The sequence below is a fragment of the Anopheles cruzii genome, chromosome 3 (genome assembly GCF_943734635.1).
Source record: "Anopheles cruzii chromosome 3, idAnoCruzAS_RS32_06, whole genome shotgun sequence".
NCBI classification, from domain to species: Eukaryota; Metazoa; Arthropoda; class Insecta; order Diptera; family Culicidae; genus Anopheles; species Anopheles cruzii.
Genome location: NC_069145.1, coordinates 66,256,236 through 66,280,525, shown reverse-complemented (window position 1 = coordinate 66,280,525; position 24,290 = coordinate 66,256,236). Strand labels below are relative to the sequence as shown.

Sequence of the window (24,290 nt, the reverse complement as noted above, 5' to 3'; positions counted from 1 at the left end):
CTCACGGGCGCCCTTGGATACTGCACCGACGGATACACCGTGACGCGACAAACAGCGCATCAAAACAATTCACTAACACACACAGAGACCGACGAAAATTGTGCGATCCCAAAGCGAAGTAAAAGATCCTGCGATCCTGCGATGCGAGATCCAGCTTTTCATGCAGCCTACTGAGACGTAAACGGGGGGGAAACTGCTACCACTAACTCTTCGCTCACTGCCACTCTTAAACACAAACTCCGCCGCAGGCTTTCGTTTCACGGCGGCGTGTGACTGGTGGAGTCATTAGAATAAGAGACCTCAGGCACCAAACTGCATCGACCGACAAACACCACCGCACTATCACAGACGATTAATCACACTGCACTTTTCCATCGGCAGAAACACTGGGAGACCTTCCATCGCCCGGGCGCAGACAGGTTGCTGCGATGCACAGAGAACGGCAGCGGAACGCTGCGATCATCGGAAGGTACGCAAGAGAAACTCGCACGGGAAGGGACTCCTGTTCCAGCGGCACTAGCGCGTGCACATGCACGCCAGAATGCATGTGATGTACACGAAGGACTTTCTCCAACCGACCATCGTGACGGCGTTGTGCGGGGATATGCGATGTGACAAATGTGGGCTAGCGATGCGCCAGTTGACCAGAGTTTAGCTAGGACCTGAAAGACGAAAGCATTGAACAATCGCACTATCGCAACAACTTCACTTTGCGTAGTTTGCTTAACAGCCTCTCGTTATCGGCGGCGGGAGTGGCGGCTCTTTCGGAGGTTCAGCCCAGGAACGTTTGTCAATGTCGTCCGTCCGCAGAACGGTGACGATGACGAGAGCGGACACTGACAAACGGATAGCGGTCACCAGTGGACACACGGGGGGTGGAACCTTCGATTACGTTCGCTCGACTTCGACGACGAGTCCCGTTCGGATCTGCTGGCGTTGTTGTGATTACTCGGCCATGCTGACGACCAAACAATCGCATTCTCGCACTTTACACCGTACGATAAACGAATTAGATAAAAACAAACCGAATCAAAAGAAACAAACCTTGAAAAGCACACACCGATACGGGAGGGAGGAATCAAACAAAACGCACACACCACCTCTCGCGACACGATCGCGGCAAATGCAGGATCTTGGGGGAAGAAATTCACACCGCCAGGATCGACGGTGCGAGCGCGACAAAAGGGGCCAAAGGGGGTACTCCAAAGTTAACAATGTGCGCCGCTCCTCGTCGTGGCCGACACAGCTGCTGAGATGAATCGGAATAAGCTTCTCAAAACTGCACCGTAACCTTCTCCCGTGTTCGCGGACAGGGCTATCGGAATGAAAATACTAATTCGTACCAACATTGCGTGCGGCGTAGTGTTGGTGCACGCACGCTGCTCGAACGGAAAGTGGTTGGCTGTCAGCGTGACGTTTCAAGGGGGGTACGAATGGTACAAACAAAACTACGAACCGATTGTTTCGCGCCCTTTTTGCGCAGGGAATGAAAACCAGTATTTGAAGTGGTGTCTTTTAAGGAAACGGCGTTACATTTTTATTTCTTGTCATTCAATGTCTTATTGGGAACGGTAAATCTTTTACAACATAGTTTCTAGGGTAACATCACCGCGGTCCGAGGGGCGTCCGAGGTGTCGTTCTGTTATGGGGGGATAAAATATATATACTAAACGATAGTTGTACAAATGAGTAACGAAACAATGTGCTCAGCATGTCAGGGCGCAGCAGTAATCACAGCAGGGACAGAAGGCGTTCAGTTGTACATACGCCTCGTCAACAACTGGTTCCGTGAAGAACTGTACGTTGCTCTCACAGCGGACAGCATGTTGTGCGATCGCCTCTGAAATCGTCCTGCTGAATTCTTCCATCGTTTGATCGTACCGTAACTGTACACCGCAGCAACAGCTGAGTCTCCTGGAAGTTTCGTCCAGCTGAAGCACACTTCGCTCACAAATGGGACAGAACACGGCGTCAGTTTCGTACGCGTCGATGAGATAGTTTTCCGATTGCTCGTAAAACAGCCACTGGTCGGCGTCTTCTATGAGTTCTTGGTAGATCAGCTCTTGCAGCGCAATGTCGTGCTCCAGCTCGGACAATTCCTCCCGTACGATCGATTCGACGAAGGCCTTCTCGTCTTTGGCGATGTTTCGCTTCCGTAGAAACTGATCATTCCGTGATTCTTTGATGCGGATTCGGCATTTCTGCAAGTACAATGGAATCGTTAGCAGGAGAGTGTCGAAATTGATACGATGCGTTCGATGCGATGCGTAAGGACAAAAGCAGGTTACCTCACGCATTAGATCAACCAGCTTCGGTGAGCCGTATTTGTAGCGACGGGCAGCTTCTCGTGAGCGAATTTTATGAGCCACACTTGTTTGGTACGACGAAGGAGCTGGGCTTACTATTTCCATGCTGACGGAACGATTAAATTAGGACAAGAAAGCGTAGCAAAAATGTTAGTTACAAAAGATACACTCGCGGCCAGCGCCTTTTTCGTGGAACGAAGCGACGAACATCTGTTTTTGACAGCTCGCGTTTGAGTAAAATGATTTCGAGCAGTTCGAGCAGCTGTTGGGTACCGCTGTAAACTAAATTGAAAAAGGCTATATATTTTTAGCCGTTGGTAGGAAAACACGATGAACTCTCTCTGGGATTGGGTGAACTCTCTGGAATTGGGTGAACTCTCTCTGGAATGAACTCTCTCGAATGAATGAACCGACGAATAAACCGTTTCGCATTCAAATCATTTTTTTCTAAAACAACCCTTTCAAAATCAACCCTTTCTTAGCGTTGTCAATTTTGCGCCGCTAAGAAATAGTTATACACAGAAACAGATAAATGTTGGTTTCGCCGGTCCGTAATGTTGCACAATCGGGCCTAGCGAGAAATAGACAATGAATGGAAAACACGGTCAACATGTACTAATCTAATTAAAACCGATTTGCGTTCGCTCGTCACTGGGTTCGTGGCTAAATTTCATTTTCACACCGACCACCGTTTGTAGAGACAACGAACAACGAAACGAATGGTTGCCACAGTCTTGTCAACCTGTTGACCGCGCGTGTTTCCGGTCGATTTGGTTGCGTTCCGGTCGCACTAACGATAAGGTGCAAGATTGGCCATAAATTAGTGCAGTGTAGGTGGTGAAGGTTTGTTTAATTGCTGTGGTGGGACTGCTAATCTGATGGGGTCCACGCGATGGCAGCACGCGGATTTGAGGTTAACTTGTGGTGGAAACATAAGACCGAAATCGTGTTCTCGGGAAACACAACCAATCTTTACTCCATGACCAAATATCTGAAGGCGTGTGAAGTTGGGGGAGTGATTGAAGAGACAGATCATTATTGGATGGCCGCGGCCTAAAGTACTGAAATGAATTACGGCAATATTTTTTCAAAATGAAAAGTGATGAGTGAAAAGTGAAACATGTTGCGCCATGCGAAATATTACATAACTGTATTACGCATTAGATAAACATAAGTAATTTCATGTTTTTTGTACACACCTTGCCCTACAAGTGGTGGTGCATTCTATTGTTTTTTGAATGCACCATACTCCCCGTAGGAATGGTTATTACTTTGGATCGTCATAAAACTAGTGACGTCGGGCCGACGTGTCGGGTTGAAAAATGTCGGCCAATACCGGTCGCTTCACGTGGTCAGCAGATTAGTGCGGCGTTTCGAAACAGGTGGAATGCCAGCCCGCAGTGGCCCTGGTTTGCATATGACGGCGAAATATGAGCACGAAAAAGAAATTCTCGCCTCCGGACAAAGGGCAAACGTTTCCACGGTTATTTTTAGTTCCATGACTCCCGTCGGGATCGGCCGAATACGAGGGTATGCGGTGGGCTCGACTCGGGTGAAGTAAGAGTTTTCCGGAGAAAAGCACGCCCCACGTGATCGAGGTGCGGTTCGCTTCGGTTGGCGGCCAGGCAAATATCAGGGCGCAAAATCTCGCCCGTTCTCGATCTGCGATTTGTTGCCCTTTCATTCCAGCACACAATCACCGGGCTATAAATAGCGCAGCCCAAAACGGCCGCGCTGTTGATGCAACAGCAGACTGCATCGCTTTTTTTTTCGCTTCTCCGCCACTACTATTTCCGCATCCGTCGGCGCATTTATCGGAAGACGGATGTCGGTGGGGCACGGCGGGGCAATCCGTTTTCGTATCGTATGTTTTCGGCCGCGGGTTTACTTTGTGCACGATCGATGTCCACCATCGCGGCCAGCACGCGCGATGCACGTTTTTTGGGGTGGTTCTCCGTGCCATTTTCGAACTTCCCGAAGCACGTTAAATACTTAATCAACACGGTAAACAAGTGGTGTGCGCCGTGTTTTGTGCTCCTGCCCGGGGCGGGAAAATCTGTCCGGACCGACCGAACAGCGCGGATTTACGACACACAGACACAGACACAGACGCTTGTTGATATAGAAACGGATCTGCGTACCGTGGCGCGCGGAAGTGGACGAACATAAACACACTACTGCAGGCCAGGCCAGTGCAGCTGACTGGGCAGTTTTTTGGGTGCCATGCGACCGGAAACGATGGCTGTAGGATCCATTCGGCAGGAAAGCTTTATTGCTTTTAAATGTAATCTGATGAATCGGTGTGAGCGGCCGGTGTTGTCCCGAATGGCGTCGCCAGGTACCGGGTGTAAATTTATGCTAATCTAACGCTCTGTCCGCTGCGCGCAACTGGTCTTGAGGTGGTGGCATGCTTACTCAGCTGACCGTACCCATGTTTTTGGGTACGAACTTTATCGATACAACCATCCGGTCAATGGGTATCACTTTCGTTCGAGGTCGGACACGGAAGCTTATCAAGTCGCTTCCTGTGGGTCCTGCTGCAGCAGATAGGCGCATCGCAGGGCTCTTTATACGTGACTCGCTGGCGCTCTGAACATAAGGGAAGGGAGACCGATGACTGTATCCGTGACCAGTATGGGCGTGTTGGGTTGGAAAACTCACCCAGCTGGAGTGTCCCAAATAGCGACACCCCAATCGGGTATGATTGGTATAAGTAAGCACATAATATTTGCGCTTATCGGTTAGTTGCTGAACTAGGCTAATTTTGAAACGGAAAATCTTCCCTTTTTGTTTATTATTCTGTCGCATGGAAGCTAAATTTTTGAATTCGTCCTCACCATCGAAACAAACACAAGTCACACGGTGGGCAAAGACTTCTTCCTTCCGACCACTGGCCGCTAATGGTGCCCATCAACGGTGCGTTAGTTTATCAAACGCAAAGTGACTAACGCAACCTCACAGGCTTTCAATCTCCCCCACCGGAAATGGTCCTTCCGTGAACGGACTGACGTGAGCCACACTTCAAAGTGATTACTACCCTTCACCGAACGGCACAGCGGCGTGGCAGTGCTCCTAACGACTCATCATTTCCGGGCCCCACCAGCGAAGGGGGGTTCGTTTGACGTGACGTGGATTACTCTCGGCGGCCCAGCGCGGAGGGAAGCGATGCGGTTTAGTTTTGACAACCTATTTGAGGAAGGGCCGAGGTTGGCCGAGGTGTGCAAATACAGTCCACATATTTGGTTTTGTTCCATGCTAATGCGTAAACAATCTCCGCCAGCGCAAACGCGTGGCCATCTCACGCGGAGCCAGCGACAAGCTGGGCAAGTTCGGTGTCTTCGGCTCGCTCGAGGGTTGAGCTCTGCCGCGCCAAACTGTTCGCATCCTATGCTAAACACACATTTTAATGTGTACGCCACCCGCCACACCATTACGGCATCATCATCAGCACGGTTCGCGTTCGTCTTTCGGGCGACGACACGTTCGTAAATAATTCGGAAAGCAATACGCTTTATGGACCGGCCGTGCTGCCTTGAATGATTAATGCGTCTCTAAACGGATTGCTGCCTGACGCAAGGTTACGATCATCTTCATGTTGGGATGTTGGGTGAGTTCATAAACACAGTAGCCGTGGCGCTTTATTTTTCAAACATACTTGATACGGCTTAATACTAAATATAGAAACGGGAGTTGTGATTTCTTGTCTATCGGCTACTTTTGTTCGATGTAAGTTATAATGATCAGTAAAATAATCAGGCGTAAAAAGTACATTGAACAGAACCTTAACCTACATTGAAAAGAGATACCCGTAGATACGAAACCCCTTTAAAATATCACTATGCCTCGAGAATTTATGGACTGTGGAAGAAGTAATGAAATGTTGGGTTTCAAAGCACTAGCCCAACTACTTTTTAACTAACCTAGTGTGTGTGTAATGGCGATCGGTGCAGCAGGTTCCGAGCCGATCGGTGCGTTTGGAACCATGGCTGCCACGAATTAGCCAAACGCAAACAAACAACCCCGTTAGCAGCATGTCCAACAAACCCGAAGAATTGCAACTCTGGCGTGCTGGTTTCTGGCGTCTCATAATTTCTCGACTCTCTCGAGCGACCCCGATCGTGTTCACTGGTGGAGGCCACCCAGTGATGGATGTGTGAGCAAAACAGACCGCGCGTCAGACGTTCGGTGATTTGCACTCCGCGAAGCACAACCAGATGGGGCAGTTGTTTATCCTGCGCCCGGACCGTATGTCCCCGTTGGGTGTGTTCGCGGTGCGGTGTATTTCTGGAGCTGTCGAACACCGGCCGGAGCAGGAGCACCCTCTTGGAGCAGCAAGCAACATATGGACACAGTGCATCCAATTTTATTACTCGCCTTCATTTATCACGGTGCGGCGGCAAACACACGAAACACGTCTGGCGCTTCGCTGGCAACCTCGGATTTGAGTGTTTTCCCGAATTTTTCCAGATTTGTTTCGCGCACTCGGGAAAACACTCGCGTGCGCAGGGAGCATGCGTAAACCCGCCTTGATTGGTGGTCATATTTGAGTGTGCATGTGTGTTTGTGAATCAGATCGCCAAATAATCCCCGACGATCATCGGTTTCGGGCTGGGCCGACGCGAAACGAAGATCATGTTTGGCATTCTCCAACCGAGTGGAGCTATTTGTTCTGACCGTGCGTTGTGTGTGAGTGGAGATCGCTAAAATTCCGTCCAGCTCATCAGACACGGCCAGTCTTGATCGTGCGGTCCGTCGTGAACGATCACACATCGAATCACGGGTTGCGGCATACACGGCTTCAGAAGTGGTCTTCCTATTTCCCTAGTCGCGGCACGACTGTCGGTGGTGAGTGGTGCTCCATTCAAAGTGTGTTGTGTAAGAAAATGGAAGAAAAAAACCAATTTTCCTCCTTAGAGTGATCGCTGCGGTCTCGGGCGTACAGTCCTCGAAAAGATTGAGCCCCTTAACGCCGTTTAAATCCAAAACGCAGCCGAATCGAGGTGTTTATAGGTGTCAACAACTACCGCCGTAGTCCGAACGAAGGATCAAGGTTCGGTTCGGGATTCGGTCGGTGTGCAACATGTGGCAGTCATCCGTGCCGATGCGGTGGCAAGTGGTTGTAGCGTCGGAGTGAATTCGTGCGGCTAAAGCTGGCGAGTGCGTGCGTGAGTGCGTGGTGTTAGCGAAGGAGATACACCGGCCAAGAAGAAAGCATACGATTGTGGTGTGGCCGGAGCATGGCTTGCGTGTGGAAAATCGATGCGGGCAAGATGACAACCGTCGATGGGCGGCAGATGTTTCACTTGAACGTGGCGAATTTGACGGTGAACGCGCTAGTGTTTGGTAGCTGCCTCGTGGTTCTCGGCTTCGTTTGGTGGTGGTTCGAGAAAAGGTGATTATTGTTGGTGGGGTGCGATGACGGCGACGGGGTTTCTAAGGATTGTTGTGTATACCCAAGTTACTTGGCATACCCGATACGTGGCCACGATCTAGGATCTAGTGGCAGTTGTAAATAAGAAAATCGGTTCGAGTCTGGTTTGAAGTGGACCGGAGCGAACCATTGAGCGGTGGTTTATGGCAGCATCTTCCGAAACGAGCTCCTAGTGGTCCCTTAAGTAGGTTAGCTAAACAACAGAAGAGATTTTAGGTGCGGGTCGATGTTTGGTATTGAGATTCGATTTCTGTAAAGTGTAAAGTCAATATTATGTTACGCATTCGCATTCGCGATTCGCAATTTTTTCAATCAATCATCAGTCTTGTATTGTCCCCTGATAACGTGAATATTCCTTAGTGTACGGTGCATTAAAATCGAACCGTATCCTGCACCAGGATACGTGCCGTTGAGTGTTGCTTCAACGTAGCGCATTAGAAGCGTGCAGTGCCCCCTGGTGAACACCGGTCTGCCGTGCAAAAGGGATGGCAGAACGGGGCTAATATTCCACGCAGAACAACGAGGAAAAACCAGGAAAAATTTTCAATCAACAACACCAACAACCCCAAGGTTCCCCCGGCAAATTGCCAATCATTAGTCTCGATTGTTTCGCGAAACGGGGTCGAGTGTGGCGAGCGCGAGTTATGATTTTTTGTGCGTAGACATGAATTGAAATAGAATCCTGTGCGGAACGGGTTGTTGTTGCGCGCCACCAACGGAAACAGCCAAGTGTTTAGAATTTGTAATTTTTTTTCTGTTATCCGCGAATTGAATAAAGCTGTTTCATGCTTTCATGCGTTCCGTAAAAACGACAGTGCACGTTTTTATCATGTTGGACGTGTTTTGAACCATTAATAAATGTTGCTTTTAGAGAAATACCAAACAAAATGAGTAGAAAAAAAATAGACGAACGGAAAATGTAACTTGTAAACATATTTAAATATAAAGCATAGCAACTTAAAGCATTTAAATGCATTGTGAATGCATTTTGTCGATATCCTGCACCGCGGGCAGAGAAACGGAGGCCTTAGTAATGGTATGCAAAGATGCTTGGCTTTCGCACCGCGTAATGCCCCCCCACATCCCAGATGGTCCCGCGTGCACTTCCGGTCTGGCGGCGATTCGTAATGTAGTGACGATGGGCAAATAGTGACTGACCCGGAGCTCCCGTCTCACCGTTCGGTCCCTTTTCAGGCGTCATAATCTGCTGGCATTGCATAATTTGCGGTCTGCGGTGCTGCTGGCAGCGATGCTCGTTGGGCTCGCTGAAATTGGCCACCAGTGGCTGACCGTTCATCGGTTGCGGCAGCTTCTGACCGTCTGCGTTGCGGCCCCGGATGTGCCGCACTCACAAGCGGAAGCAGTTCCGCCGATGATCGGTACGTCGGCAACGGCAGCGACTGCTGAGCTGGCCAATGCCGTCGATGCCGGTGCAGGTGCAGTGGCCTGGAACACGGTCGTGATCGGTCTGGCGGCGGCCAGCGTCGGGCTCGGGGCCCAGGTCTGCCTGGCCGTACTGGTACGCGTCATTGAGCGACGCGATAAATGTGGTAAGTGGTCGCAATTTGCCTTTCGCATAGCCTAATGATGCTTGCTACTGTCACGGTTTGCCACATTCTCTGGTAGGGCTCGATTAGGGCTCGGCTCTGCTCAGTTGTTGGCCGTTGCGGGTTATTCATAAGGAATGAATTTATGAAACATTTTGTATCTACAAACTTTTTCGTATAATGCGCAAAGCAAAGGATGCGCATCGCTTCACCTGCATCAGCTGGTGCTCAGGTTCCCCGAGCTAATCTTCGCTTCGCTGTCCTTCGCCGCGTAAGACTTTCTCCGCCATGAATCAATGTAGCGCACCTATCTAATCTAACCCTCGGCCTCGCCTGATACAGGATGCGCTCTGCTCGGCTGAGAAGACTGCATCTGACTGCACAGGAGCAGCTGGGCACGACCGCCGGTCAATGGCCGCTCGAAGACACATCGAACCAAACGGCGGCCCATAAATTGACGCTATAAACAAGATCAGCTCGTCCCTCATCGGAACACGGTTCTGATAGCTTTATTGTGCCGAACCTTCGGTCGGTGTCTCCGTTAGCTGCGTGGCGCTTAGCCACCGTGCGGAGATGGGCAATTCCCACCAGTGTCACTTGAAGCTCCCTGGCTGGTGGCCCTATAATGGGGTGCGTTCCCACCACGCTCCGTTCTTCACACAGCTCCGTCTGGGGCTCCGTAGTCTGGCCGACTCCACCGACCACTACCGAGCAAGTGGCCGTAGTTGACTACAGTAATAAGTTATTTACATCACCAAATAAATTTTCAATCTGAAGCATGCCCATAAATTATGCACCAACGGGTGCCCTCCCCACCGGTCGGTCGGCCACCCGTTCGGGGTCAACATTCTGTTTCAAGTGTTTCAACGGCTGGGTACGTCATGTCGCATAATATTATAGCCTCGGCCTGGACTAGCTGCCTGGCTGGCTGGACTTTGCCCAAAAACCGGCAGTGTCCTTGCAGCTGGTTGCAGGATTAGGGTGTGTGTGTGTGTGCACACGGGTCACGCACCAACCCGAACGAACCGCGGCGGCGATTGTGTGCGAAAACCGTCGTGCCGCTTCTTCAGGGTGTTGAATGTCCATTTTTTATACGCTGTCCCGTGGCTCCACGACTTCCCTTCCCGCTCGCTTCCGTGCATCCCGCCGACCAAGTAACATTGTCTGCTTATCGTTTTGGTGGCCCACAAAAACCCGCTAGTGCTTGCTACACAGTCCAGTCCTTGCGCTTGCGGTCGCCTGCGCCGCCATCGAAACCGTCGCCGGAAACCCGACGGCGACGGATGACTATTCTGAGAGACACTGACACACACGCGCACGCACGCCGACACTCCGCACTCCGGAGCCTGCCCGGTGCCGGTTGTTTCTTTTATTTATTATCCCTGCAGGACTATTATGGATGGCCCTGGCGGCCGAAGGCGCCCAGTCGATAGTGCGGTGGTGCAAATTTAAATATATCAACGACGGTGTCACCGGCACCGTCCCGGGGCGCCCCACGGGTGGCCACGGCATCGTCGGCCGGCCGGAAGTGTGCCTGGCGCTGGCCGCCGCCCTGGCTGCCACCACGCTGGCCGTCGTCGATGGATTTACGCTGTACCTCGAGGTAAGGACCCTTCGCCCGGACACACGAACTAACCTCTTTCTGGTGGGGCACCGGGAAGCAGTTTACGAGCCCGAAGGACGCTTCGACGGATGGTTCGCGGCCGACCGCGAACCGCAACTATTGTGACTCCCACGGTTACCAAAATGGTGGATTTCGGCGAGGGGGTGCTGAGTTTGGCGAACGTTTCGAGGCTTTGTACCATTTTGTGGTTTCGGTTTCGGGCTTTTCTTTTTCCACTTGCAGCCGGCAGCCTGGTGTTTTTACGATCCGCGATCCGTGCAAACGACCCCGCATTTACATGCGTCCTGACGGATGGCAGCGGTTAGTTCCGTTGTGCAACACATGGTTTGCGGTGCCTAAAATGTAAACTGTTCCATCGTCAGCCAGATGTAGCAACAGACATATGGTGGGGTGTCGAAAAAATATGGCGATGTCTTAGAACTTATGCGTTCATTTGTTTTTTTTTTCCTTGAAAAGGTACACGGAAATGCATTCGCGCTAGAGCACCTTCAACACGTGGTTGTTATTAACCCTTTGAGGTTCTTGCGACATTAATCACCTCAATCTTTGAAAATACCTATCTCTTATGGACAAACGAATGACAATCCGATATTGTCAGCAAAAGCATTCTTCATAAGGTCACGAGTCTTCTGTTGTTAGTATAGCTTCGAGGCCTTAATTTGATTTTCCAAACAAATAAACAAATGTTTTCTTATTCGATAAACCAACACTGATGATATGAAATATAAATTTGAAAACAATTTAAACATTTGAAATGATGGTTCGTAGGTGAACTATTATTTGTGATCGAACGACAAAACCGCTTAAACTACTGTTCGATGGACAACTGGCTTTTATAGATATTCCACAAATTCATCTCACCACACTTGTCGGGTTCCTATTTAGTCGGGCATACTAACCCGATTGACCGGTCTATCCGGTTGCGAGTGACTTAGTGCCGACGTCAAGCTGCTTACCGACGGATTAAGGGTAATCTGCTGGCAATGGTCTATTATTTGAATCATTTTGACCCAACTCTCACCATGTGCGGCGTGTGCCATTAAGCTAACATTGCATCAGATGGGGCAAACATTAAACCTGGCTAACTGGGGAGTCAACAGTTAATTCTCGCCCCGCTGAGTGCTTTAAAAGTGAACTACAGTTTCATTACACCACGCCGGCTAGTATCCGGCAGAAATCCGACACTGAGCTCTGAGGGATATAATTAACGGGCAACAATTATCGGAGGGTGTGATGATACCATAGTTTGATTTGCTCACAAGTGACCCTTCACGTGTGCCCCGCAATGATCAATCGTTGAAGCGACCCGCGATCATAATCAACTGCCACTTTGATGTACTTGCAGTCCGGTCGATCAGTCGCGTGATTTGTAGCTTGACTCCTGGAAAGGAAAAGGGCATCGGGTCGAGCCAGGGTTAAAAAAGCGCATCGGGTGCGAGCGACGCGCCAGTGTTTATCTACGGCTGCAGGATTTACATCTCGTGTGCATCGCCGTTAGCATACATTTAGCATAATTTGTTTTTATTGTAAACCCAGCCAGCCAGCCAGCTAGCCGCTGGTGATGCATTGTTCCTCCCCAATCGCCCGGACCATGGCGAGGTTTTCGGTGCCATGGCAAACGATGGCAGGTGAAAAAAAGAATCGCAAAAACCAACACTACAAACACACACACCGAGTGGAACCGAGCGGCGACGGGGAATGTCATAAATTTTATGGAATTTATATCGTTCTGACGGCCGCCGGTGCTGAGCGTTCGTCTTTTTTTGTTGGTTTTGGCTATCACGTCACTCACCTCCCCGGTCCCGCCAGTTTAACGGACCAACGGGAGTGCGGAGTTTTGGTTTGCGTGACTCCGGCCAGCGGGCGCGCGCCCTTGTTTTTGTCCCTTCCTGGGATGGCCGAGGGTTCGTGGGGAGCTGCAACAGTAAACATGAAAAGTGCACAACATTTTCGATGCATCGCTGGCTTTCGCAACCGAGTCCTCTCGACCCGAAGCGCTCCCGTACCGAGTGGTTCGATAACGTACCTGGCCGTCCATGTCGCAGTCGGCCAGAATTTACTTGCACACCAGCGACTAACGGGTCGGCCGGTGGCCGCAGTTCGTGCCGAACGAAATCTAATCTAGCACCGTCGGGTCAGTCCGGGGCGCTGGGCTTGAAAGTCGTCCGGTAGCCCCGGCAAAAGCGCAGCCATCTGATGCGGTCAAAAGCCCGGGTCTGATCTCCGGGAGTCCACTTTGCCGAACAGCGTTGTCCCGAACAGCCCGATTTCGTCGTGTAACTACCTTACGGTCCCAGTGGAAAGCTTAAATTTCACGACTCCGTGCGAACTTCAGTTGCCGACCTCTCGCAGCAGCGGGCCAGACCGGAGTACAGGGACAAATTTAGTTCATAATTATAATTAGATTGGCGGACACAAAAACTTGCACTATTCGCCCGGTAAGGTCCCGGTCCTGGATCCTGGGACCGGGAGCACCCGGGCGTGAGTTGCTGGAAAGTTTTTACACAGTGGCGCGATTTGGAGCAATAGTTTACACAATGTAGCGCAATTAGTTGGTGTAGTCATTTTGGCACGGATTAACTGAATTACGAGGGCACGTTCATTCCCACGACGCCCTGGGTTTGGAACGACGCCCTGGCGATAGTTGTTTTATGGTGACATTTAGAATGTTGGCCGAGTGTTTGAGGAAGAGGATTAGGACCTGGAATGCAATAATGAGTTAACTGTTTACTCGTATTGCTATTATTCTAGGGCGCATCTGAGGCGAGGCTTTTTCTTACGTTCCACGAGTGTGATTGCAATGGAATTGATGAATTGCAGTTTATTCGAACTTTTAGAATTATATTATTAATTGAGAAAAGTAAACGCAAGATACAAGTTTGACCAAAATTGTCTGGCATGTAATGGTTTCACTATGAAAGTATGTCAGCGGCGAAAGGAATGTTGCCTTCTCATTTGATTGTAAATTATGTAGGATTTTAATTGAGGGAACGAGTTCGGTTCAATACGAGCAATATTTATTTGATAAAAGTGGGAGTCCGATCCGAAAGCTGATTGTCCGATTAATTTAACGTGCTTTGCCCACGCAAAAGAGAGTTCTGTCGATTGTTTTATATGTTAGTTTGTTGAAATCAGGACTTTCAAAATTGGAGTCAGCCAGAAACATTAGAAACCATAGACTTAAGATTTGGGTTTACCCAGTTCCTCGGCTCTACAATTCGGCTTACTTGGATTAGTATTCGTAGAATTCGGTCATGAACTCTCGTCCACCACTTCGAAATCGGACCTCGGTTGATTCTTAGTTAACCCTACAATTTTGCTGCATTACTGAAACGGTGGTCCTTATTAGTGAATCCGTCCGACGTTAAAGCGGTACACGCATTGTGCCAAACATTGAGCCCACCATTAAGTGCGCTGTGCTGTGCGATCTTTCGACGGCAACTTTTGGCAAAATAAACAAACTGACAGAAAGCATCCCGCAGCTAATGGCATCAGCGAGATAATGGCTCCGGACGGCGATCGATCGGTCGATCTCGCCGTGTGCCCCGTGTGTCGGTGAAAATTGAACACCAAAATCAATGTTTTCCATGACCGGGTCCCGGTCCCACGTCCGAGGCTGGCAATGGGGTGCGTGCAAACAAAACAAACAACCCACGTTTCGGGTCAGTTTTGATGGGCCCCACAGAAACAATAACACGCGGCTGCCTGGATCCGGCAGGGGATCAGGATCCGTTCAGGACCGACCGCTGTCCGCTGGTGCATTGCGTGGTTTGTGGTGAACCCGTACACACACACACACACACACACACACATGCCAAAGGGCATCCTTCCCGGCTTATGATGCGGTCAGCTGGGAGTTTGATTTTGTGTAACCAAATCGACCCAGTGGACACGTTTCACGGTCGTTTCAATTCAAAAGCACGGCCGCACCCGCAATGCATGTAACGGCAAAGGTTGAGTTATGTCTACTTTTTGTGGTAGCTGCCGACGGGGTTCGCGCACCGTTGCAAATTTCGCCCGTACGGAGCGGCGGCGGAATCGGGAGCAGCAATCGATGTATTAACAGCATAAATCAATGCCGTGTTTTTATCGGACACACCCCGAGCGGCCGGACGGCGATCGGTTCGCGTGCCGAGGTGTTGACAAATGTGCTGCCAGCAGCTCGTGATGAGCATTTTCCGGCGACGGTTGCAGCGCGGTGGTGGGCATACTTTATGCGTGCGATAATCTCGTTGCGGGGCTGTGTTTTGTTGCTCCCCACGGTGTTCCATATCGGTGGCACGTGGGCACACGTGCATAAACACCGGGCTGGGCCGCCATTAGTTAGCGTTAACGGCGGCCAGCGAAGGGTTCAACAGTTGCGCCCGAAAACTGATTGGGGTTCGTGTCCCGATACCATCACGTTATCGGGCCGAAATGAAGGTTCTATTGTCACGGTATCGACGCCCAAACAGCCCCCACAGAAATCAATGCACGACGGTGCGCCCTCGCAAGTAATTGATTCATTCATTGGACAAAGTGTTAAAGAATGTTCTTTTTCATCATTTTTTAAAGTAGTCAACTGGCAGTGCCTTTTTTTTAAAGTATAGACCATCGAGACGAAGCCATCAGAGAAGTGATTAATTTATTGCGTATCGGACGCCGGACACGCGCACCGACAGCATACAATGTGGTACGCATTGTCAAACGCGTCCCAATGCTGTCGAAGCATAAACGAACGTTCGGCTCACGTTCGTGTGAAATTGATGCCATATTTATTAATCATCGAGTTATTTTCTTCCGAACAGCGCGACAGCCCACGCCTACGGAACGCTTTCGGGCGCGATAACCTCACCGACTTCGGGTATCAGCCTTTCTGTTCAGCCGCCCGGACCGCCCGCGACCCGCAGAAGCCCCCCCCGGGGGTTCTCAAGAATGAGCGGGAAACGTCATGAATAAATTATCATCGCTGATTTGATCGAGTGCCGACGGGTTCCTCCGTGGAATCGATCCCGAAAGGGCGCGAAAGAGAGTGGCAAAAGAGACGGGGAAAGAAAAGAAAGAACAACCCCCCCTTGTAACCCTTTAGCTTCGTGGTGGTGTGGCCGGCGACTCGCACCCCCGGGGCTCGAAGGTGAATTTAAATGATCCAAAAATAAACGGAACGTGCCGTTCCGTGGTGCCCACGTGATTGATAGTGGAAGCCTGAACCTGGAGAATTATGGTGAAATAAAGTTTTCATAACGCCACCCCAATGGTGGGCGATGCTTTAACCCATCACCGGGCCGAGTTACGTTGGCCAGCCAGAGATTCAGAGGTTGCAATCGTGTGGGGTGGTGGTGGGCCAATCGGAAAACTGCTCCGGGGACCGGAACAACAGTGAAGTGGCCACAAAAAGGTTGACATGTTGTCGGGCTCCCCGGATCCCCGCTTTTCCGGTGGCCCGGCGGCTTGGCCACATCCATTCACCGATCCGATTTCGCAAGGGATCCTATTAATCATGCTATCGATTTCGGCTTTAATAACTTTATTTTTTCGTCCTCTGTGTCCTTTTTGTTGGGGTTAAACTTTTTTACAAGCTCGTTCCAATGTTCACCGACTGGTCTCTCTATTTTCTTCTCTTTCGTTTCCTTTCTCTCTTTCTTTCTCTCCCTTCAAATTCGATGGACGTGGCCTGACCAGAAAAACTCCGGACGCCGGCACGTTTCATCGATAATGTCGAACGAGAAAAAGCTCGGCTACAAGACGCCCCACTCGCCGTTTCTGTCGAAAATCACTTTCCACTGGATCGTGCCGCTGCTGTGGCTCGGCTACCGGCGGCCGCTCGAGCTCGAGGACCTTGGCGCCCTGCACGAGAAGGACACCAGCCGCTATCACTACGATCAGTTCCTGTTCATTTATCAAAGCTACAAGGTAAGCCAAGCGCCGTGCCCGAGCTCGCTGCTTGGGGAATAGTTCTCGACGACGGACTAGTAAGGGCCGGCATCTAACGTGCGCCCGCGCAAAGGTGTGGATTGAATTTTTAACTCCGGACGTGGCGTTCCGGAGGTCTTTGGAGTTTTGCTTAAAAGCTTTCTTCCATTTCTCAACTGGCCGCGCCGTGGTCGTGCGCCGGGTCGCGCATTAAGAGGTTTATCGGGAACATAAATCAAATATTGTGCGTACCGGACCGGGGTTTCCGGTTTAGTTGTCGGAACGACAACTAAACTTGTCCCTTCTTGGTGGGAATCTGGCGGCCCACACAGAAACTATTCCAAACTTGAAGGAACCAAAAACCCCGGGGGGGAGGATTCTTTTCTGCAGCCAAGGAGGAGCAGTAAACTTGCAAAACCAGAAGGTTACCATTAGTGTCCAACTTTGTCGGACACCGTTGCCGGTGCTGCGGTGTCGGGAGCGAGTTTTCTTCCGTCCATCACGCTCTTCCGGAGGGTCCAACTTTTACCCCGAGCCCGCCCAGCCTTCCGTTAAGCGTGAAATAATGGTATGATTAATTATGCCAAGAGTAGTTTGCCTGTTTGTTCTCGGAGCTTACTTCGCAGCCCATTCTCGGGTTCACGGGCCGGCCTGGTCCGTGCGATGTGTTTTGCATAGTTTTATGCTACGCCAGAGCCAGAGCGTACCCTGGTAAGCCTTCTGCTGCCCATTTCTGTCACCGGGTACCTCAAAGTGCTTGTTTGTGCTTTATAACTATCAAGTTACAAAACAAATAGGGCGACAAATTGTGATACAACAGCGAGTAGTAGATCCGGTCCAACACCGAGATCCGATTCCATTGAGGGCACAAAAAACGGTTTACAATCCCTCGAAACCGTTGGCCATTTGGCTAATTGTGGAAGCCGTTCGGTGGTCTACCGTTATTGGAGCGCTGACCAATTAAGACCGCAATCGGAAGATAAACGTGCGAAATTATGAGATTAGCCGAGAGTGCGCTCTCTTTAATTCCCGGACTCGGTCGGCCTATCCGATTGCAGATCCACCATCTTCGACACGGAACCAGCCGGCCGGGTGGCCTGACGGAAAACACTCACCGGAATTCCGGTGATAATCGTGTGCACGTGGAAGCCTTGAGGGGTGGGGTGGGAGCGACCCGTGTTGGCGAGAACCCTTTTCACTTTCGGTGACAATTTACCGTACAAAGCTTCGCGGTCTCCCTCTGTTGTGTGTGTGTGTCGCACGGTGTGTCGCTGGTTCGTGACAAATTTGAGAGTTACTTTTGGATCCTTTTGTTTTGTAAGGCCGAACCAACCCCACCACCCGTCAGGTCGGGGCTCGGGGACACTCGTCACCGGTGCGGATCCTTTAATGAGTGGATGAAAAAACCGGATTACACGGGTTGATAATTAATTCACTTCACCACCTTGCCGGCCGGCCGGCCGGCTGGCCGGGTGGTGGAAAATTTAATGTCACGCTGATCCTTTCGGGTCCAACCCGGCTCGATCCTGGGCGCTATGTATAGTTGGCGTCAAAAATAGGTCCATCGGAAAGGGGTTTTTTGTGTTATGATTTTTTACACACGCTCCCTTTGGCCGTGCATAGTTGGCGGAAGGTGGCTTTCGGGGCGTTGTGCTGCACCGGAAAAGATGGTGGCCGAAAAAAAAGGATCCATTCCGGGTGTTACTGGGCCAGCTGATAAGCGTCTCAAGCTCAAGGCATTCATGCAAATCAACATACCGGGCCGCGCCGCGTCGGGCGGTTTTGGCGGTCCGTAAGGATCTCGAATGAATGCTTCGCTTCACTCTTTTCCGTCCCTTTCTTATCGCGCCGCTTACACTGGCGTGAGTGCTCGTCCCGAGGCGGGAGCAGCCACCGGAGCTGGGAGTGTCTGCGGGCGCATAGATATACTGGTCGCATTCATTGCGGAACCCTTTTTCGGGCCGACTCGTGCCTTGAGGTCCAATTATTTTTCGCATTTGTGCACGTACGCGCCGATGTTGGCGGCGGCGGCGGTTTTGTTGAGCGTTTTCGCGTGAAAACAGAGATCCTTTATAAGAGAATTTTCACTGACCACGGTGCAGCGTAGGTTTGCTGCCGGCGGTGTTTTTTTTTCTTCTTTCCTTTCAATCCCACCCTATTTTGACCACGACATAAATCATATTCCACTTTCTCGTCTCGTTGATGGTTCCGTCGGCCAGACGTTCGTCGACGCGCGCGGCACACACACACACCGCGATGCCCAGTATCGCCCTTTCACATCTTCTGCGAATCGGACCTCCGTGGTTTTTTTTCCTTCTCGTCCGTCGGCAGCTTGCAGCTTCCGTTGATGCGCCTGATTTAGTACACCGCTTTTTTCTGTTTTTGGTTTCGTTTTTTCATTTCACTATTTAGTGGCCAACCGGGTTTCGAGTTTCTGTTCGGGGCTCTTAGCGTTAAGATGTTTATTCTCGCTGCCCCATGTTTGTGGTTCAAATTTATCTTCCTGCGGACGCCCCGAAAAAGTGGCCGCCAAGCAAAAAGCAAGTGCACGTTTCGGATTATGGACCGCACGTTTTGCTCACAGATTGCACCGAAGTGTTATTGACATTGAAGTGTTCGCAGACCAAACTTTTGCGCACCGAAAGGGCGCCCGCACCGAAAGAAGTCGACCCTCGGCTTCTAAGAATGTTCACGATATACGTATTGGAACAATGGTTTCTGCTTGGTTTACATTTTCTTGCACTCTGTGTCCTCACCAGAACAGCTGCATGATGATGGGTACCATAAATTAATTCAACTTCATAATTCAGTTTTCAGGATGTGGTTTTCAGCCGTGGTCAGGCTGGACCAGTGGCAGGAACAGGCAAAAAGATGGAATAAAATAAATTACGAAACTAATTACCTGTCCGTAGATAATAAATTTCTTTCCTTAGACCTTTGAATAGGGAGAAAAACATTATTTTGAGATGCAACCCTAGCAGGGGCAACAACCTAGTATGACGTAACCCTAAGTAATAGAATGACAGCTCAACGCACACTGAGTGAGGTTGTCAAATATTTATTGTAAATCAATCAATTTCGGGCTCCGATCTAATGAAGAGCGATGGAGGCGCATGGTGGTTGGTAGAAAAGGCGTGCCTGCGAGGTGTTTCCGGTTTCTCAATATTTCAAATTCATTTTCTCAATATTTCAAATATTGTTTTTTCGCACATCCGCAATTTAAAATCCGGAGTGTAAGTCCTTTGCAAAAAAAAACCTCCCCCGGACCCGTATGAACGGGGTAACCGAAAATTCCATCTATCATCGGATTTGAGAGCGGTCGGTCGGGCGGCCGGAAACGCCTAGAACAGACCCGCACAGGCCAGGCCACAGGTACGTGCGTTAATTGTCTTTCTTTCTCTTTTCCTATTTTCCCATCACCCCCCCCGGGAAGACTAAGCGGGCTTCGCTGTGGTGGTGCTACGTTCGCAACAGCTGGCGGATGTTTGTCGTCGGTGGCTTGCTGAAGCTGGCCGGTGACCTGTGTGCCCTCGTCGGCCCACTGTGCATTTCCAATATCGTCGATTACATAGCGGCACAGCAGCGACCCCCGGGCGATCCCGTCCTGGCCGCAGCAGCAGCAGCAGCAGCGATGTCAGCGTCCCTAATTTTGGCCAATGATACGGCACCTATGTTGACGGCAGGCGTCGTCGACAAATCGAATCAATCACCCGCGACAGGTGACGCCGGCGGTCGCGGTGCTGACATCGGAGGCCAACCGGAGGCGGTGAGCGTCCCGGTGTCGTGGTCGGCGCTCTTGGCGAACGGCTGGATCATATGCTGCCTGGTGCTGGTCGCTGCCATTGCGCAGGGTACGCTCTCGCAGGCCAGCACCCACCTGATGGACGCGGAGGGCATCCGGTTGAAAAATGCACTCCAGGGGCTGGTGTACCGGAAGACGCTGCTACTCAGCTCGAGCTGCTTCCACGCCGGCACCGCCAGCACCTCCGCGAACCCACAACAAAGCACGGACAAACCGCGGCAGAGTGCGAGCCACGGACCACCCAGTCGGACCGCGGACGCTAAAGGACCTCCCACCGGCGAGCGGTCGGCAGTGGAGGAAGTGGAGGTGCAGCACACAACACGATGCGCAAACAGCGGCCCGGAACACACGCGGACCGGACCTACTGTCGATGCCAGTCACCAGCGGGAGGACCGGGAAGTGTCGCGAACGAACGGACCTCCCCGGTCAGCGGATCAGAATGGGCCGGAAATTGCAACCTCAGTGGTGAGCTGTCCCGGAAACGCATCACCAGCGCCACCGCCGTTGGCCGACCGGACCGAGTTGGCCAACGGGACGGGGACAACGCGTCAGCAACAGTCGGCCGGCAGCATCACCGACACCGGCACCGTCACGAACCTGATGTCGGACGATGCGTTCAACGTGATGGCGTTCGTGAAGATGGTGCACTACGTGTGGGCCATTCCGCTGAAGGTGAGTTTTTCGGTACAGGCGGTGCCCGATCGGCTGCCGATCCTTGGTGCAGCGCGTTCCGGAAGCGCATCACCAGCAGCAGCTGCAAAATGCTTGTCTACATTTGGGCGTTTGCGTTGCGGATTTCCACGCCAAACCGGTTATGCTCGCACGCAGACAAACGACAGGATCCGCTGCAGAAGCCCTTTTGGGGCCTACCGTGGAGCTCGTTTTGGGCTCGTGTTTATTTTGTTTGCAACTTTGATAGCACGATCAGTTGAGGGGGCCGATGCATGGACCCTATTCTGGGCTCAGTCAACTCAGTTGGTAAATGTTTAACCATTTGAATATGTTTTTATGTTTTCGATGAACATACGCGGCCTATGAAAAGGCTCCCTTCTTCGGCACAAAAACTGGTACCATCGAAAGTGAACAATTTGAAGCTACTTTTCGCTGGTAGAAGGTATTATATCTTTGCTTTAACTTGCGTTCCACTGAAGTTGTTTTAACAAAACATTCCAAACAAATCTTCTACGGCCAACGTCCATTTAACGTCATAATCGAGTTGCAGATAAATTGAACAGAGCACAGCACAAACATCGAAACTTTCGCTAACTCTTCACCCATTCTCGAATGTTTTAAACTCTTCCCGGTCCCGACGCTTGCCAAGGATGAGCTTTAAATTGGCATTTTTGTTATCCTTGCTCCGTGATGCACGGTGCAGCAGCGGTTCGGTTAAACGGGCAATTTTATTAATGCGCTCCAGCCGGGCGCACCGGTCCAGTGACCGTCAGCTGGCTCAGCTGTGATAACAGAGCGATCAGTGAATGCGTAAAGTGCACTCCATCCGAGCTTGTCGTTGATTATATTCAATTACGTCGATTGCGTGCAATTTTTGTGCCACGTTTTTCCGCTTGTTTGCGAAGAGCCGGTGAAAGTTGACCCGTGGCGTGAGGATATTGGCTTCTCAGCGATAAATTTTCTTCGCTCTCGAGTTCGCGAACCGAGTTCCCGAACGATGCGTTAATGTTTTTATGCTGAAAAATGCTGTTTGCGCACCAGGTGGTCGAATGTTTTAAATTGCTTTCGAAAGTAGCATAATCATCGGTCAACAAGCTGTGAACGTTCTGAGTAACTTTCCCAGTGCAATCTGCTCAAATTTGCTCCAACGTACTAGAAATTGCTTTCTTCATTTCAAACCAAACGAAACAGCTTCGGTGACCATTCGCACTATACCAGAAAGTAATAAGTAAATAGTAGATTCAGGACTTTTTTATCATCTACCCACAAACGGTCGGAGTTTTGATAGGAATTCAGGCGAACAGTATCCGTTCTTCACAAATCAGTGTCATGTTCGTTTTCAGAATCTTCTCCCGACCGGTGCAGTGCAGAAGCAAACTTCTGTCGAAAACTTTGGCCACCGATATCTTCCGGGTCTGCCGAAAAGGATTCGTCTTCCGGGTGGCTGCCTCATCAAGTTTTGTCACTGATCGCACGACGGGGGCATCACGAAACAAGTGAGGAAAATTGGCTAAACGTGCGCATTAAGCAATCGGAAAAGTGTTGGCAGACGGACCGAGCCCATCCTGTCTCGCTTTGGTTCGAAAGTGATTCGTGGCATCCGAGGGCCGGTGCCACTCTATTACGGGGTTAGTCGGAAAATGGTCTTCTCCCGCTGGAGGAAGTTTTCCAATGAATGTTTTACCGCTGCCGCTGACGATGACCGGTGCCCGTAACGGTCGTAATGGCATTTAGGGTGCCCATTAACGTTTTGGGTCGGGAGCAGTTTAAGGACATTTGGCTCAGGTACGCCACCCCCCCAACCGCCCTGAAGTGGCCGGTGAATGTCCGTGTAATAATTTGAAGATGTTTGCCCCAGTCGAGTCGGTGGCTGCCTGCTTCAGTCGAATACATCATAAAGAAAATGGCTCTAATGATGTTGCTACCGCTACTGCTGCTACTGCTGATGCTGCTGCTGATGATGATGGGTTTGGGAAATTATTTACCGGTAATAGGAAAAATTACCAATTTTCCATTATTTTTTTTGCATTCCTGTAACACGCAACCTGATCTCGCAGCAAAAAGACAATTTGGGGCAAAAATCGAAGCAAGCGGCGCTGGAAAGCCCGAAACAGTTTCCAAAGTCAATTACTTCGGCTTGTCATGTTTAATAACGATGTTTATCTCGTCACTGACTGAATTTTAAGTCCAGTCGAGTCGGCCGGAATTTTAAGTCGAGAGGATTTCAAGTGAGCCACGCCACAAAAGGTGTAAAGCTGTTTGCTGACTTTAAATGTTCCCCACTTTCGGGTCCGGGTCAAGGAGAATGGCGTCTTTTATGCAGTCATTATGAGGGCTGTCTGCTACCTCTCTCCTTGCTTGCTCCGCGAGTGGCCAAATTCCGGAATGATGGCCCTACCAGGAAGGGTGGCAAAAAGTGTGATAATTTGAAATTACAAATTAGTTGCCGTCCTTCGAACGGCGTGGCGTACTGCGCCAACTTTGGCTGGCCGAAAGTGGGCCATCCACCAGGCGACGGTGACTGCGGCGATGATGCCGAAAGTGTTCCCGATTGCTCCCGGTTTGTGGCGAAGGTGACAAAAAACCTCATTTTCGCGCGGAAGATAGGCGGCAGTCGGTCATTTGCTCAACGGCAGGAGGCGAACCAAAATGACCAACTTTCTCCCGTTGGCCTGGCTGGCCAGGTGGCCTCGGCCCCGCGAGGTGGAGCGAGAGAAAACGTTAAGTACTTAATCCTGGTTATGGTTGCGGGCTCTCTATTGTGTGCTGTTTGGTGCTCTGTTTCGAGAACCAGGCCCGGAGAGGCTGAAGACACTGGTCGCCAAGGACACATTTGCACAAAGTGGCAGGGCGTATCCAGCGCCACGCTCTGGCTCTGGTGTCTGAACTAGTTTTTAGTGCAACGAACAGGACATTTTCCGACGTAGTAACATTAATTCGATCGCGATGATGATGCAGTCGCGAAAGTCACTTGGTGGCCATCGCAAGGGCTGCGTCTTAAGAGAAGTGCTTTCCG

At 50.7% G+C, this 24,290-nt stretch overlaps 2 protein-coding genes across 2 annotated transcripts in view; one reads left to right on the top strand and one right to left on the bottom strand.

Annotated features, from left to right (window-relative positions):
- Positions 1 to 1,568: 1,568 nt before the first annotated feature.
- LOC128273561 (RIP-like protein) lies at positions 1,569 to 2,476 on the bottom strand. Its single transcript, XM_053011554.1, has 2 exons — positions 2,289 to 2,476; positions 1,569 to 2,201 (listed from the first exon to the last, which is right to left on the bottom strand). The coding sequence occupies exons 1-2, from the start codon at positions 2,409 to 2,411 to the stop codon at positions 1,707 to 1,709; spliced, it is 618 nt and encodes a 205-aa protein (XP_052867514.1). The 5' UTR covers positions 2,412 to 2,476; the 3' UTR covers positions 1,569 to 1,706.
- Positions 2,477 to 7,586: 5,110 nt separating this feature from the next.
- LOC128270813 (ATP-binding cassette sub-family C member Sur) overlaps positions 7,587 to 24,290 on the top strand; it is a 36,006-nt gene continuing 19,302 nt past the window's right edge. Inside the window, exons 1-5 of the mRNA XM_053008234.1 lie at positions 7,587 to 7,698; positions 8,932 to 9,287; positions 10,673 to 10,887; positions 16,570 to 16,800; positions 20,234 to 21,274. Coding sequence (XP_052864194.1) covers positions 7,601 to 7,698; positions 8,932 to 9,287; positions 10,673 to 10,887; positions 16,570 to 16,800; positions 20,234 to 21,274 — 1,941 coding nt within the window. The 5' untranslated portion in view covers positions 7,587 to 7,600. The remainder of the gene's footprint in view (positions 7,699 to 8,931; positions 9,288 to 10,672; positions 10,888 to 16,569; positions 16,801 to 20,233; positions 21,275 to 24,290) is intronic.